Source organism: Acinonyx jubatus, chromosome B3, assembly GCF_027475565.1.
Source record: "Acinonyx jubatus isolate Ajub_Pintada_27869175 chromosome B3, VMU_Ajub_asm_v1.0, whole genome shotgun sequence".
In the NCBI taxonomy this organism is placed as follows: Eukaryota; Metazoa; Chordata; class Mammalia; order Carnivora; family Felidae; genus Acinonyx; species Acinonyx jubatus.
Window position 1 is genome coordinate 63,145,940 of NC_069386.1, and position 17,017 is coordinate 63,162,956.

At 45.5% G+C, this 17,017-nt stretch overlaps 1 protein-coding gene across 2 annotated transcripts in view; it reads left to right on the plus strand.

Annotated features, from left to right (window-relative positions):
- RASGRP1 (RAS guanyl releasing protein 1) overlaps positions 1 to 17,017 on the plus strand; it is a 79,524-nt gene that overhangs the window by 42,355 nt on the left and 20,152 nt on the right. For both annotated transcript variants that reach the window (XM_027066909.2, XM_053224187.1), the window contains exons 3-8: positions 1,265 to 1,370; positions 7,003 to 7,065; positions 8,026 to 8,157; positions 10,260 to 10,413; positions 14,306 to 14,479; positions 15,450 to 15,566. In XM_027066909.2, coding sequence (XP_026922710.1) covers positions 1,265 to 1,370; positions 7,003 to 7,065; positions 8,026 to 8,157; positions 10,260 to 10,413; positions 14,306 to 14,479; positions 15,450 to 15,566 — 746 coding nt within the window. The remainder of the gene's footprint in view (positions 1 to 1,264; positions 1,371 to 7,002; positions 7,066 to 8,025; positions 8,158 to 10,259; positions 10,414 to 14,305; positions 14,480 to 15,449; positions 15,567 to 17,017) is intronic.

Here is a 17,017-nt window from a genome sequence, read left to right on the forward strand (position 1 = left end):
GAGATGAAATGGCAGGGCAAGTCGTGTCTGTTCTTCCATCTGATACTGTGCCCGGAATCATTCAAGTTCCCGTCAGAGAAGCGAATTCATGTGGTTTGTTTAAATGAAAGCACTCAAACGAAGGAACTCCTCACAGAGATGAGGATGCTGTTAAGGGATGCTGCACCCAGGCTGTCAACAACCACAAGTTACCCCCCACCCCCATCACCACCACCTAGGGCCACAGGGTCAAGGAAGATTAAAAGTGTTAGATCCAATGAGAGCTGGAGTCATGGGGGAGTGGCCAGCCAGTGTGGTCATTCATTGAAGAGGCCTATAGCTGCTATCAGGGAAATAGCGCCAAAGCAGAGAGGGGATGAGAGAGAAATATCTTGAGTCCTCCCCCCTCCCATCTGTTGCTGATGCTTCCCTGTGGCTGAACCCAACTGGAAGCTGGCTGGCAAGGGTTATGCAATCCATGGTGAAGGACAGAGAATAGATCTGGCAGCAAATAACCAACACTTCAGGCCACAGCTGTTGAAAAGATTTTGAAAACCACTCCAAGGGGAGTATTTACACCCAATGCCATGTATAGAATGCATCTCATTATTTGGTTCCTGCTGAGACTTGGAAAACCTAGCTAGCCATGATCTTTGAAGTGAACCATCATGGATACTTGTAACCCACCCATAAATCTCCAAATGTAATGTTTGTCCATAGTCTTCCTCCTTTATTTTCATCTAGAGGCATATTGCTCTAAAACTAGGAAAGCTTGTTCAGGGCCCCTCACTGGCATGAATATCTTCCAAGGCCATGGGAGAGCCACAGTCGTGTATTCTTGCCATCATGTGTTCTTGTCGATTTTACAAAAGTAGTATGTTTAACTGTAATGTGTTAAGACTGTGTTTTTTCACTCTGACCCTAGAAAGCCCCCCCCCCCCATTATATGCACTTTAGGCCCCACAAAACTTGTATCTGCTTCTGTTTCCAACAGAGACTCAAGGATACAGTGCAAATTTTATCCCTTTCCCCAAATTCTCCCATCTTTCAGGTGGGGTGGTTAAAGAACATCAAAATGAACAATTTGGGAAGGGGGGAATGCAGCAGGAGGGTAAGAAGCAGAGAAGGGAGGGGTGTGCAGTGCTCAAGACAGGGGAGAAGAGCACTGTGTGGAGTACCCCCTCTCTGGCCATCCACCTTCAAGTGACAGAGGGTTGTCACGTGTCCCGCGGGGGACTCATTTCTCACGGGGGCCTCGCTCAGATGCTGCTCTTTATGCTTTCAGATGCAGATGGAAACCTGTGTCGAAGTAACCAACTGTTGCAAGTCATGCTGGCCATGCACCGAATTATCATTTCCTCTGCTGAACTGCTCCAGAAAGTTGTCACCCTATATCCTTTAGCACAGTGGCTGATGGTCCCCAAGCGGGATTCATTCAAAAGTATTTCAAATCTTGAGATTTGAAATTTGCTTTCATGTTGATTGGTTTGGAATAACCCCGAGTGGTAAATGGGTCCAAATGTCCTTTGAGAGGTATGGGGTTTGTCTGTGTGTCTTGGGTGTCTGCGTGCACATGCACACGTATGTGTCACTTCTGTTGGGTGGGGCAGTATTAGCAATGCTGATTGCTCTGGCAAGTAGTCACAGCAACGGGCAAACACAGTGGTCTTCAGCGTGTCTGGCTAGTAAAAATACGTGTCCTGTAGGTTAGTAAGAATCCCTGTTCATCCTGTGCAAACTGACGGGGGGTGCAGTCATAACTCAGATGAGAAACTGGCTTTCCTGTCCAATTCCTCAATTTTCCCCAGGTTCTGGAAAGAGCTGCATGACACCCCAGTAGCTGGAGTCTGCTGGTGCTTCTGCTTCAGGCAGAGATGGCTCTCAGCCCAGCAAACCTGGCTGGATTTTAACTGTCTTACGCGGTGCAAAGCGAGTAGGGTGAAGAAGGAGCCTGCCCTCTCCTGCTCGCGGAGCACAGTGTAAGCTGTGGCTGTAGTTGGAGTGAGACTGTTGAGCACCTGAAGCCCGGGTCCCTGGCACTGAGTCACGAGTGGTAGCTCTTCTGATCCTTTACCCCTCCCCTGACCCCCCTCCCATTTCATCTCATGGCACACCAGAAGGTAAAAAGCCACCAGAAGAGACTGAATCTCTTCTATAACCCTACTTATAAATCTTTACGTTTCAGATCAAAGGAGATGTTTCCAGCAGCATTCCAAGGGAAGAGCATTGGGAGGGGTCTCTGTAATAAGCGGTGCAGGTCATAAGTGGGTATCTGGTCTGCAGAGAATTTTTAAACCGTCATAAAGCTGACTCACAGTCTTCCGACTTTTTGTTAACTCCATGTACCAATAGTTCTAAACAGTATCAGTGATTAAAAACTCCTCAGTGAAACACTTGTTGGTCTAGGGACTCAGTTGTGCCCCTGGCTGTCCCCATGGTGGGCAGACCCTCTACCCTCCGCCTGCTCTCTCCCACCCCCCGAAGGTTTGACCCCTCACCCCTGTCCCTTTCCTCCACTTTCACCTCTTCCTCCTCAATGGCACCTGCCCCTCAGCCTAAAACGCATTCAAGTCTCCCCAGCCTAAAAATAAACTTCTCAGCCCTGCCTTCCCTCTGTTCCATTGTTAGGGTTAGAAATTTGATGCACAAATGTCTTAAAATAGTCTGCACTCACTATCTCCAATCTCTCAACTCCCACTCACTCCTTAACTGAGCCTGGGCCCCCACCCGTGCTCAGACTTTCCTCTGATGTCACCAGTGGCCTCCTGGTGGCTAAGGCCAGGGGCTCTTTTCTGTCCTTGCTTACTCTGGGCTTTGTGGACAATCCCCTGCTTCTCCAAACCCTCTCCTGCAGGGCTCCCAGGCGGTGCCCCCTGGCTCTTCTCCTTCCTGAGCCGCCCCTCCTCTGACTTCCCATCTGGCGCCTTCTCTGAGCACATCTTAAATAAGGGGACAGTGTCCTGGTTTACTTCTCACTCTACCTCCTTCCTGGGTAATTCCCCACCAGGCTCTCCACCTCCATCCTTTGGTGCCATGGACTTTCAAATCTATATTTCTTTAACCCAAGCCATTTTGTAAAAAATATCTGGACTAATTTGTCCTGCCAACACTTGGATCTTAATATGCTCAAGCCTTAATTCGTTTTCTCACCAGCTTCATCTCCAACTACTGCCCATTAATTCTGCTCTGACACCTGCATTTTCAGTTTCAGTTTCAGTGCATGGTGTCATCGCCCATCCAGTCGCCCCAACCAGAAACCTCAGAAGCACACTTGACTCCTCCCTGCCTTTCACCTCCTACAGAGTCCACTACTCAGTCCCAGGGCTTCTCCTTCAGAAATGACTGTTAGCTGTTTTCTTCTCTCCCCCTGCCCCGCCCCCCTGCCACTCCGGGCTTCATGTGGGCCTCCATCTTCTCTCCTAGGCCCCTCTCTGGGACTGCTGTTCTCCCCCACGTGCCAGTTCACAAGCCACCTTGGACGTTACTTTCCGGAGAAGCACATCACATAAGCCCATTGCTCCAGAGCCCCTGTAGGCCGCACTGGTAATGCCCCACTCCTCAGCTGCCAGGACAAGGCCTCCACAGTCTGAGTCGGGGGGTCCGTTCAGCTCCACCCTGCAGCTCTCCCAGAAGCCCTTTCTTCCAGACCTGGAACTGCTCAGTACACCTGTGCCTGGGATGCCTTTGCCTCCCTCATTGCCTAGCAAGCAGACTCTTTCAGGATCCTTCTGTGAAGTCTTTCCTGACCTTTTCAGGCCTCCACACACCCCTCCCTTTTAAAGATACATCTAGTGTTTTTAAATAATGCTTTGAAAATCTAATTCCTGTCACTTTAGTTTTGTATTGCTAAAGTCTGTGTGTCTTACCTCTCTGGTCCGGATGTAACCCGCCTTGAAAAGCTTTCCATCCGTGACTGCAGAAAGTGTGAGGTATTTCTAGTCTGTTAGCTAAATAAATTGACCTACCAAGACTTCTGTCTGAGTTTTGCCAGTGTGATACATATGTGCTCTGATCTTTATAGATGACTGTTTCAAGTCGATTGCCGAAACTTTGCGTCTAGCTGCTGTTTGATTTGTGTTAGTAATATAGGAAGTTGCAAAGGTACTAAAAATCAATTTGATTACAAGTCAACTTAAGAAAAATATATAAATTTTTAACATATATTAAAAATATATACGCTGTAACTTACCCACTTACATGTCTCCTCTACTAATCCGTGTGTCCATCGACATCAGGAACCAAAGCTTATTTGTTTCTCTAGAACTTAGCTCAGGGACCATCTCATGATTGGACACAACAAATGTTGCCTTACCATTCATGAAAAACATTGGATACTCTTTCTATATTGGGACTTTTAGGTGAAAAAGTCAAGCTTTGCTCAGGTCTGGGGTGGTAGAAGAGATTCTAAGAAGGGAATATGAAATAAGACTGCCTACCATTGAAACCCAGGTTAAACACTGGAGGCAGAATGATTTTCTCTTCATGTGTCTGTCTCTGTTTTCTGACCTGGGAGTAATAGAATTATTAGTTAAATAAGTTAAGGGTTTCCTGTTGTTTCCTGATTTTTCACTGTTAAAAAAAAAAAAAAAAAAGACTGGGATTTTGAAACATGCTTTGAATGGCTCAAATGCCTGAAAGGTACAGTCAGAACTGTACTGTACTTCATAGTCCTGGTACCAGCTGTGAAGAGAAGGAAAATGCGTGGAGCCTGAAGCTTCCAGCAAGCAATGACCTTAAGCCTTGCAAGGCAGACAGACCCCTGAGCCTCTTTTACTGGCCTGCATATACTGGGTGTTCCCCTTCTCTCCCAAAGGGAGAAAGCGGGTGCTCTGCCTCACTTCAGGGCTGCCTTTGCTATGGTTTAGGGGCTCTGATGAGCAGGGAGGTTCTGCCCTTAGGATGGGCGCCCTGCCTGCCTGCCCCCTGCCTGCGGAGCACCCGCATGCACACTGACTGGTTCACACAGGTTCTGCCCTGCCCTCGTCCCTCGGCCCACAAGGATGGATGGTCAAAGGGAGGGAAGGACAGGGAGTGACTGGGAGGAAGAAAAGTCCATAGTAAAGGGCACCATGTTGATTTATAGATCTACTTGGTTGTTTTAAAGGAGAAGTATGTTTTCTCTGCCTTCCCCATTAGAAAGGAAGACAAAAATTTCGAGAAGTACATCAAGTAATAGAAGTATAGAAGCTGACACCTATTGATCTGGAATGTGCCTTGTGCTTGAATCTCTTGGCACTGAAGGCAGACATTTCCTCAGCAGTGCAGCATAAGAAATGTAAAGTCATTCTGGTTCACTCTTAACTTCTATGCCCAAAGAAAAGCAGTCATCAAAGCCTTTTATTGTATGCAGTTTGCTGGTTTCCTGGGGTTTTTATTTTTATTGTCCATGTTGTTATGCATGTGGGTTTTTGTGTTTTGTTTTTGTTTTGGTGCTTCTGAAGACAGATTTTATAGGCAGTGAATCTATTAAAATGTAGTTTTTAAATTCAAGTCATTTTATTAAAAGTACAAGTTTTACAACCATAGCTCTTCTTTAAGGATTCAGGTTTAGCTTCCAAATATTATTCTTTCTATAAGCCTAACATGTTTCACCAAGCATTTTTAAGGGAGCTTGAAAAATGTTTGGTTAATTTGAATAATGGTAATTAAGTACTTCCAATGGTTTTAAACTACAATTATGAATTTTAAATTTTGGATTATTTTTAAATACTTAAGATGCCTTCCTGAATTCTAAATGGTTTTTATAATAGTACATTGGAGTTATAAACAGTTACCATTATTTTAGAAGTTCCAAAACTATGATTAAACTTAGTAAGATTTCAGTTTAAAAGCACAAGTCTAAAGCACTTATTTATATATTCCAAATCACAGTTTCAAGACTATCGTTCTAATATGCTCTAAAATATTATAGGGAGACAAAATCCCCAAATGCTCAGATTCCTTCCTAATAAAAAAAACACTAATCCTAAGATGTGGACTTTCCCTTTTCTGTATTTACCTGTAAATTTTTCAGAGGTTTAGAATACACATTCCCACTGAAGGAAGACCACTCCGTCCCGTTGAGATCTCTGCCATCTTACTCACTGGCCTCCTCACTGGACCACTCCTACTGAATTCCCAGTAGGGCCTGGGAATCACTGAACCCTGTATTGCAGTTATGATGGCACAGTTTTTAAAAGGGAAAGAAGGCATTGCCTTGCGGGCGTGCACAGTGCACATACCAGCCTGATTCCTCAGTGTGTCGATCAAAAGTGGTAGATCCACCTAGGTTCACCATTGGATTGGATTTTGCATTTCTTTGGCTCATAAAAGAAATATTCTTTCCACGTATTTCTAAAGATATCCAAACTTAATGGGATCTTCCTATTCTTTGATATTCTTAGGATGGCACCCTTCTCATGGAATATTCCGAATGCCATGGATCCTTAAACGTGATCAATGATTGTATTTTGGATTGTTCACATGGCTTTGTCTGACTTGCCATCACAACTTACAAGGTCCATCTACTGAGCCCCTTAGGCGCATATGTTACCATTTTTCACATTACTGCTTTTAATTATCATGACACTATATCTGAATATTCATTCCCCTTCTAACTTACAGCACAAATTGTTTATCCATTACTGGAATCACTTTAAAAGAGAGGGGCTCCTCTTTTTAAGTTGTTTCAGTGGGAGTCCTCATCTCTTGGGCATGGGCAGGAGGCCTTTTGCCCCTTCACTTCATAGAGGCCACCTGTGCTGGGAACTTTCCACGCTGTTGGCTTCCCACTTCTCCTTCTGCAAAGGACTTCTCCTCCTTTCCACAAGCCATTTCAGTGTGGGCTACATGGAAGGTCACCACTGTCACCCTTCCAAGGTGATAATATGCACACAGCTGCACACATCAAGTTGGTTTTTATCCTATGGCCAGAAAGAGAAGAAAACATCTGGGAGGGGGGTAGTTTTAGCAAATACTTCCACAGATAAGAAGTTGTTTGGTTTCTGTAACAGAGGCTTTTATTTCCCTTAACCACAGCCCTACCTATAAGGATGCCTTGGCAAAGAATTCGCCAGGGCTTTGCCTGAAGATCTGCTATTTTGTAAGGTAATGTTTGTGGGTGCAGTTGGGACTTGTGGAGCGGGCGGAAATGAAAGACTGAAGCAAGGGGTGTTAGTTTTTTCCTCGTGCTCCCCACCTATCCTGTCCTGTCCATACATCACCTCTGGGAGACTGGAAAGGGCAGTGCTGCGTGCTAGAGATCCCTTATTGGAGCAGTGTTTTTCTAGCATGGCTGAGCTTTACTATTTCATACCAGCCTTTTCTTCAGTCTGATAGCATTTTGATATCAAATGGCAGTAGGGAGAGATACAGAGATAAGGAAGGATCTCTTCTCTTTTTCATTTTTATTCCTAATTGTAAAAGTAACACAGGTCATATTAGAGCATTTTGAAAATACAGAAGAGAGGGTAACTTTAGTAATAGTTATTCATATCCCACCCCACATTTTGGGATATTTCCTCTGTCCTTTTTCTAAGCAGATTTTTTTTAACATAGCTGAGATCAAAATACATATAGAATTTTGTGTCCTATATTTTTCACTTCATATCATAGGAATCTTCTTCCGTCATTAAAAACTTTTTGTAGACAGTATTTTTAATGGCCATATAATATTCTGAGATCTGATAGAGTGTAACTTACATGTGTACTACCCTGTCTTTGGACATTTGGTCTGTCTGTAGCTGTGCGCCTTCTAATTATCTGTGACACACATGCTGGTGCCTAAATCTTTGTCATGGCTTTTTCTGTTATGATTCGCCCCTCCTATCACAGCATGCCGGTGTGCAGGGGCAGAGGACTGCCAGCAGGTGGTTTTCTTCCCATCCCCCACCCCCTCATATTCTGTATATAGAATATATATTCTGTGTTCCCAGGCATGTAGAAGGACAGGCCAGCCTCTGTGTCTTCCTCATTCCTCTTCATGGGGAAGAACCCACCAAAGCACGAGTCCTCGGCTGCAGTTTTGGATTGTTTTTGGTTTTTTTTTTTTTAACTCCCACCTTTTAGGTACTGGATAACAGAATTCTGGATCATGTTTAAAATGGATGCCAGCTTGACACACACCATGGAGGAGTTCCAGGAACTGGTGAAGGCCAACGGGGAGGAGCTACACCGCCGTCTGATTGACACGACCCAGATGTGAGTGTCCAGGTTCGGGCTCGCCTTTCCAAACCACCCCCCCCTTCTGTGCCGCCTCTGACAGCTGCTCTTGGCCCACTCGGAGAAGCCCCTCACACAGGCTCAGATTGCATCTGATCGGCTGAAAAGTGAAAAGACTGGCATTTAATAGGAAAGCAGATAAAGCTATAAGTGACTAATATCCAAGAGCAGAAGGAAAAAAAAGTCCCAGTGGAAAAGAAATCAGGTAGCAAGGTACTGACTAAAATGCACCTAGGTCCTGAGAAACTGAAAGCACCTGCCTAAGCTTCCTCAGCAGCACGTGCCTCAGGTGTGGGCCCTTGTCAGTGAGGAAGGGGCAGTGCAAAAATGCATTGAGGGTTTCTAACCTGTATGGGTGTCCACGACAGACGCTTAGACGTGCAGAGATGGGAAGGCTCACGGGAATATTTCAGATCATACCTTGGATTTCCTGTCTATGAGATTGGCCCACTCTGGAAGCAGGAGAGCCTTTCCTAAGTCAGGGAGAGGACCGTGCACACACACACTGCGTGCTAAGGTTTTCTCACTGTGGCCACTTTGTTTTGGAATAATACACATCCCTGGAATATAGACTTCTAGGATTGAAGCATATTCTGGAGATCATTTCGTCCAACACCCCAGGAAATGGAGGCTTAGCAAGGTCATTTGGGGTCACACAGTTAGTGGCAGAGCCGAAGCAGGACTGTGACAGCCCTGGCAATGTGCTGTCCCATAGCCACACAGAGATGACTTCAGAATCACATTTCACGGCCCCAAATATTTTTCTGTATGACAGTTTGGATTCACTGTACTTCTCTGCTTAGAATTTACAACTTGAAAGATAAAATTTCAAAGAGTGGTGCCTTGGTGGCTCAGTCGGTTAAGTGTCAGACTTCGGCTCAGGTCATGATCTCACAGTTCCTGGGTTCGAGCCCCACGTCGGGCTCTGTGCTGTCAGTGCAGAGACTGCTTCAGACCCTCTGTCTTCCTCTCTGCCCCTGCCCCACTCACACACTCTCTCTCTCAAAAATAAATAAATTTTTAAAAAACTTAAAAACAAATTTTTTTAATATAAAATTTCAAAGTAACAATGCTCTCTTTTTAAAGTTATAGAACCTGGGGCATAGGGCAGTTCTCACACCCCAGTGTCTTCGTCCCAGTATGTACCTAGCTGGCTTTTTTCTACCAGGATTTCCCACAGTAAGTTCTTTGGGAAGTAGTCAGTAGGATAGTGCCTGACCAGATCTGCTTGAGAGGTAGTGAGTGAAGCTTCCCTTTTGCAGCACATCTCACCCTGTAACGTGTTCATTAACCAACGGGGCTACAGAATCTGTAGCATTTCCCAGACTCATTTGAGCACAGAACCCTTTGTCAGGAGACAAGGTGCTCCTGAATACCAGTTTGGGAAACACAGATCTTTACCCTGCTGCCTCTCAAAATATGCTGCTTCCTTCTGCTAACTTAGTGAGGGAAATTGAAACACACTGATCGATTATAAGAAATTATAAGAATTATAAGAAAATGTGGGGATTGGAGGGGCACTCTAGGGTTAGATAGGCTTCCTTGGTCATTTCAGTGTCTGGGAATATCCGAGGGAAATGCCACAAGTCTGCTCAGAGTGACCACACATTCGTGCACGATTCCCTGAAGCACAGCTTGTCATCTCTGTGGTTCTCTGTGCTCTCCTGGCACCGAAGCTGAGATCTCCAACCCAGAGAGAGTCCCCGTCACCCTCAGGAGAACGAAGGGACACACGGAGGGCATGGAGACAGCAGACATGCCAGGGGACAAAGGAAAGCAAGGATGAAAGGCCAGGAAACTGTGACCAATGCCCGAGACTGTCTTTCCCACGGCCTTAAAGTAGACACATTCTACCCAGTTCCCCTTGACATGCTCAGAAGGTTTGTTGAAAACAAGCAAGGCTTTCCTTGTTGGTGCCCTAGAAAAAAAAGTTGATTTGAGGAAAGTGTTAATGCTTTGTTTTGGTCGAAGACAGTTAGCTAATGGTGCTTTGTATATTCTTGTAGATTTACTCGAATTAAAAAATAATTCTGACTTATTCTTTTTCCCCATCTTCTCCCGTTCATGTTTGTCCACAAAAGCAATGCCCGTGACTGGTCCAGGAAACTGACTCAAAGGATAAAATCGAACACCAGCAAGAAGCGTAAAGTCTCCCTGCTCTTTGACCACCTGGAACCAGAAGAGTTATCCGAGCACCTCACGTACCTTGAGTTCAAGTCCTTCCGGAGGATATCCGTATGTACCCAAGGGGCGGGAGGAAAACTTCCCTGTGCTATTTCAGAAAATAAGCAGAGCAATTCAACAGCTCATCTGCCATCTAACCCTGGAGTCCCTCCATCCCCCCCAAAGCTCAGGCTTTCCCATCAGACTTTGTAGAGTCTGGAAAATGAGTACACTAGAAATTTCTTTGTTTCTCCACTGTGTTCCTCACCTCCTGTCATCCATGCCATCCCACCACTCACTCAGGTGACAGTTCTGTGGGCACAGGTGACAGCCTGCATGCATACATAGACAAGTATACACATGCACACGCGCACACACACACACACCTTACCCTTGATAACCATTAGGCTTCCAGATTTTTATTTTTAAATTTTCCTTCAAAAAAAAAAATGAGGATATGTCCTTACAGAGTTTGATTCTAGGATAGGCTTTGAATAGCTCTGGGAAATCCTGAAATAAAGTATATACTAATTTTCTAGCCCAGAATATAGCCGAGTTCTTGACAGAGTGCTGACAGGGCCCAGCAGTCACCCATGATTCTAGAGATAAACCATGCTGACCCAAACCTTGCTCCTTAAAACTCCCTATGTGATACCAAAGAACGCTGGTTCTGTACAAGAGAACTTGTCGGCATGTCAGATGCCAACAGACCCTCGCTGGCCAATATGCTTTCCTGAGAAATGATACCTGTCGTCCACTCTGTGTCCACCCCTGCCAAAAGACAGTCTTCAACTTTGCTCTAAAAATACAGACTACCTAGTTGCCGGATGCGTTTCTTAGAATGACCTGTGTTCCCCAGATGAGGGGACAGGCTGCTCAGAAAGTGGCCTAAACAAGGTCACTCGGCCTGTTAGTCAGACCAGGGCTGGGGCCACATGACTCTTTGTCACTCAGCACCAACTTATTGAGCCTGCTTGTGTCTGGAAAGAGAACTACAAACCAGGTTAGAGTTACTTCATCTTTTCTCCCATGCTGCCGACATCGTCCCATTTACACACAGCCGAGCGGCCATTCAGCCAGCCCCCCAACTCCCATGTGGAGACAAGCCTCCAAGCACTGATTCACTGGCAGACCAACCCCCGCCCCCCACCCTGACAGAACCACAGGCCCTGACTGGGAAGCTCCTCCCGGGGAGTTTCCATTTGGCAGTGCCTCCCGTGTCACGGGGAGGGACACTGAAAAGAGCCATTTATCACATGGGGAATCTGAGCTGTGCCAGGCCCCAGCTGGCGAGGTGGTTCCAGCAGGCCTCCGGGATGTCTGCACGATGCCAGTGCTCAGACCGGCAGAGGCGGAAGAAACTGCTGTTGACCTAGGACTCTGAGCTAGTGCTCTGCCCGAGTTGAGACCACGTTCTATTTGCAAATGACAACATCAGTTTAAATTTTTATTTCTTCGGGGTGGCATGATGCCTTCACAGAAGAGGACTTGGGGGATTTTGTTTCACCTACACAGTTCTAAGCAGTTTTCCCAAACAGTAGTGTCCCTCTCATTTGCTATTTCCTGCTTATTATAGTACTTATGACAGTACTAATTATATTAAAAAACAAGTGGATTCAGTGTCATAGAGAGAAGGGTATATGAATGTATTCACTGGAATGAGTCATGGGAACTTTCTCTCAGAACCAGTTAAGATTGCTTATGTGTCCCTCTTTTTTTTTCATGATTGATTGATTGATTGATTTAGAAAGGGGGAGGGGGAGCCCATAGTGGGAAGGGCAGAGAGAGAGAGAGAGAGAGAGAGAGAGAGAGAGAGAATCCTACGTAGGCCCCACAGCTCTCAGCGCAGAGCACTGCGCAGGACTCAAACTCACAAACCCTGATATCATGACCTGAGCCAAAACCGAGAGTCAGACGCTTAACTGACTGAGCCACCTGGGTGCTCCAACTTATGTGTCCATCTTGAGTACTTTTGGTCTGCTCTTATTTTTCCACCCATCAGCAATCACAGCACAGCAAAATGGGGCTCAGCTAATTTGCATGTATTTGATTTAGGTTATGAGTTTTTCTCATCAGTGTATTGCTTACAAGTCAGGCAGGACTACGGTTCGTCTACTGAAGTAACAGCCCCCCCACCCCCACCCCATCTCAGTGGTTTAACAAAGGCAAGTTTATTTTTTACTGACAGTAGAAGGCTAACGTGGGTCAGCAGGGCCTCTGCGGATCCCAGTCACTCAGGGACCCAGAAGTAGGAGGCTTCATCTTGACACGAACTTCTGCCATCTCTGTGCCATTGGAAAGGCAACGTGGCACATCATTCACTGGCTCTTATATCTTTCCCTCAAAAGCCCCATCACTTGCACCCAGTGTTCTCCTGGCTAAACCGTGTCACATCTGATTTCAAAGGGGAGTTCAGAAGCAGAGAGCTCAACATCCCTGGGAAACCGCACCAAAAGCTTCCACAGGCCTGCTAGAACAGAGTAGACGACTCGTCCCTTGTGGTCATACTATTTGAACAGAGGATGGTTTGTGATAGGGACAAGATAGCTGCAATCATTGCTTAGACAGCGATCTCCTGACACATTTCCAGTTTCATATAAGCTGTTCACTGTCAGCCATAGTCAGTACCTTTGTCCACTTGGAAAACTGTGGTCACTATGTTGTAATAGCTAAGCAGGTTTCATGTACCCCACTCACGTGGCCTCTGCCCAAGCTGGTGAGTTGAAGGAAATCCAAACAGGTTTGTTTCAGCATGAGGTTAATAATTACCCGGTCAGTAGCACCTCACGTGTGCAGCGCTCTAAAAAGGTAAAGTGCTTTCACACATTGTTGTGTTACATTAACAATTCCGTGACCTGGATAGGCCAGATTTTATTCTCCCATCTTTTTAAGACGGTTGTTTATTTTTGAGAGGGAATGAGAGCGTGAGCAGGGGAGGGGCAGAGAGAGAGGGAGAGGATCCGAAGCAGGCTCTGTGCTGACAGCAGAGAGCGTAATGCAGGGCTCAAACTCACAAACTGTGAGATCATGACCTGAGCCAAAGTCAGACGCTCAACCAGCTGAGCCACCAGGCACCCCTGTTATCCCATTTTTAAGTTAAGAAACAGTTAGGGGTGCAGGGGAGAGAGAGAGAAAAAGATTTTTGTGAGAGGATTATCTGCTCATCCCCTTAATTTCAGCAACAGAGCTGGAACTAGTACAGATCTTACTCAAGTTGAAAATATTGTTACCTCGAAATGCATGTAATACATCTAAGCTGTCAGCATCATAGCTTGGCCTAGCCTACCTTAAATGTACTTGGAGCACCTTACATTAGCCTACACTTGGGCAAAATCTGATGCAAAGCCTATTTGTAATAAAATGTTGAATATCTGCTATAGTTTATTGAATACTGAAAGTAGAAAACACTGGTTATGAGTACAGATGGTTGTAAGCAGATCAGTTGTTTACCCTCCTGATCACACGGCTGCCTGGGAGCTGCAGCTCGCTGCCCAGCATCACAAGTTTTGTACTGCATATGGCTAGTCTGGGAAAAGGTCCAGATTCAAAATTCAAAGTATGGTTTCTTGCGAATGCATATGGCTTTTGCAACATTGTACAATAAAAAAAAAAAAAAAAATCCTAAATCAAACCATTCTAGGCAGGGACTGTCTATACTGAGATTTCTGTTCTATATTCTTTAGAATTTAGAAGGGACACAATCAGTAGCTACTCAAATACAGTATTTGGGTTAACTAGTGTGTGTACACATCCACTTATGCCTGATGACTTTTGATGGAGAGAGGCCATGCTGTGGGTAGAGTAAGAAAGATTTCCTTCCCACCATTCTCATCAGCCAAGTGGAAGACATGCAAGGAGAAGACGAGAGTTCCCCTGTCCCGTAGAATCAACTGAGCAGAGGTGATGTGCCCCTCGGATCTCCCAGAATACCAGAGGCAGTCCTGATGGATTTCTTTTTCCCCAGTTCTCCGATTATCAGAATTACCTTGTGAACAGCTGCGTGAAGGAGAACCCCACCATGGAGCGGTCCATTGCCCTGTGTAATGGCATCTCCCAGTGGGTACAGCTGATGGTTCTCAGCCGCCCCACCCCGCAGCTCCGGGCAGAAGTCTTCATCAAGTTCATCCAGGTGGCTCAGGTGAGTGACTAGAGTTAAGAATTTTGGCCTGGGCAATGAGCTAAAGTATCCCCTCTTTCCTCCAACCTAGTCTATCAATTAGGGTTGCTTTCCTCTCCTAAAGCATGGTGGAGTTTATGTGCCTTGAACTGTTCCCAGATTTAGATATGATGATTTGTCTCTTTCCCATATAAGGGCAGTATGGTGAGGACCATACATACTATCTCAGGGATCAGGATACAGTTTTAAATCTGTTTAGATCTTTTAACATTTTCAGAAGATGCTTACCAGCCTACATCGTTGCCCCCAATCTGGCCCACACAGCAAAGGGAAATTTTCCAGGATTTCCTGGAGCTGGACCACCTCAGTTCTTAGGTCTTTGAGCCCATATCGTGTCGAATGGCTGTGTTTAATGTCTGAGGGCAGAGTTTAAGCATTTGATAAGAGGAAAACAAGGTAGTACGAACACATAATTGAAATTCCCGAGATTCTACCTCCTTTCCCAGTTACTGTCTTGCATAGACACTGACATTGCACAGAAAAGACAGTCTTTGTCCTTAAAAATACAAGTCTGGTTATTTAGGATCAAGGATATAAAATATTAGCTCTAGGTGGTCAAGACCAGTGCTTCTCAAAGTCAGTACATGGCCCACCTACTCTGATATTACCTAAATGTTTATCCCTAAGGTCAGCCGTAGATCTCAGGAATCCAAATAGCCGTGCTTAGATCCAGAAATCTTTGGGTTAAACAAGTACTTTGGGCGGTTCTTAGAAACCACTGATGTAGAGGATGGTCCGCAGATCCAGTGCAACAAAGGAAGATGTGACACCGTGCTAAATTTGGGACCTTTGGTCTGAAATTAAGCCTAAGGGAGAAAGTGGTCCGACAACTGCAACATCTCATTGCTAGGCTTTGGTATTAGGAAGACTCTAATTGAGAGCCGTGTAACTGACATGTATATTGACTACTCTCATCTCTTTTGTGTCACAGAAGCTCCACCAGCTACAGAACTTCAATACATTGATGGCTGTGATAGGTGGGCTGTGTCACAGCTCAATCTCCAGGCTCAAGGAGACAAGTTCGCACGTCCCACATGAAATCAATAAGGTCAGTGCTACTGGCTTCTCCGGGGCCCCTTAGTACCATTCCCAGGACGAGCATCAACATTTCCCCCTTAAGAGGCAACCCAGAGAGCCTTTCCGGGGCACATCACCCTTTGTCAATTAGGCAAACTGCCAAGGAGGCAAACCCCAAGAAAACCCATAGGATGGGAACGACCCAGGTCTGAGAGTCACTGTGATTCAGTCTGGGCTCAGCATTACTACACGTTCCAACTGATCAGTTGAAAGAATGTGTGTCTCTCTCCTGCACTCCTATGAATATTTGGAGTCACCGTCTTTAATACGGACTCTCTTCCTCCAGCAACTTGTTCCAAAATGTTTTCCTAAATAGTGCTTCAGTTGACTGTCGTTCAGTTTGCATGTGAGCCGTGTACAGCGAGCAACACATTAGAAACCTACCTATTCAAATCCTATGGAGAATGACATTCTGGATAGTTGAAAATGACCTTTTCAGGTGCCACTTTGTAATAGATAGTGTTTTGTTGAGGAGTATTTTTCTTAAATGTCCTATACACTTTTCTACATTCTTTAGATGTTACAGAATAGACTTTAGCTCTTTATAGCATAGGGCTGTTGTGATGAATACAAACCACGAAGACGCACTGGAGAGAAGAATGCAGCTCTGGTGTGGACCAGATTAACTGCTCTTTTGAGCATTTCCATCTTGTGGGAGAGGACCCCCTTACTAACCTCAACCCCAGGACTCCCAAACTGCATGGACAGACTCTTCTTAGAGAGACATGCCTGTGTCTCATTGCCCCGTTTTTCCCGGGTGTTCAGCCTCCTTCTGGGGAGTCTCAGATTCATCATCCCTGCTCTCACCCCACCCCCACCTCCCAATTCCCTACTAGTTCTGCCAGAACTCGGTGGAACCACTGAAAAGGTTCTTCATGTCTCAGAAGTCACAGAGGGAGACAGTCATGGAGATTAATATGCTCTTGTGCTGGTTCACTTACAAGATACACCTTGCTCCTCTTAGCCTTGGGTCCCTCCACAGCAGTGCTTTCTTGTCTGTAGCTGCTTGACCCTCAGGGTGGTCTGCGGCCAGACTTAAATCAAGTATCCCCTCATCCCCTAGTAGTTTATTTCACCTTCTAAGGAGAATAAAACTATCTCATTTTTGCTGCTAGTCTCTCATCATGTGAGCACTGTTGGCTCAGAGGTGAGGAAGAGGCTGTCTTGCCAGCTCATTGTGAATGGGGGAGGCTAACTTCAAACCTCAAATTCTTCACTGAGGAGAAATGGTACTTCTTAGGCCACAATTTTATTAAAGGAATTTCCAGCAGTGTTTAAAATATTTTGTGCTGTAACATAATTAGTGGTCTTTACTTCCCATCTTTGCCTGTGAGGAAGCCAGCCATCATGAATGCGGATTGGGGTTCTGCACACTGCCACCTTGAACCAGGCGTATTTGACAAGAATACCAGAGGTGGCTGC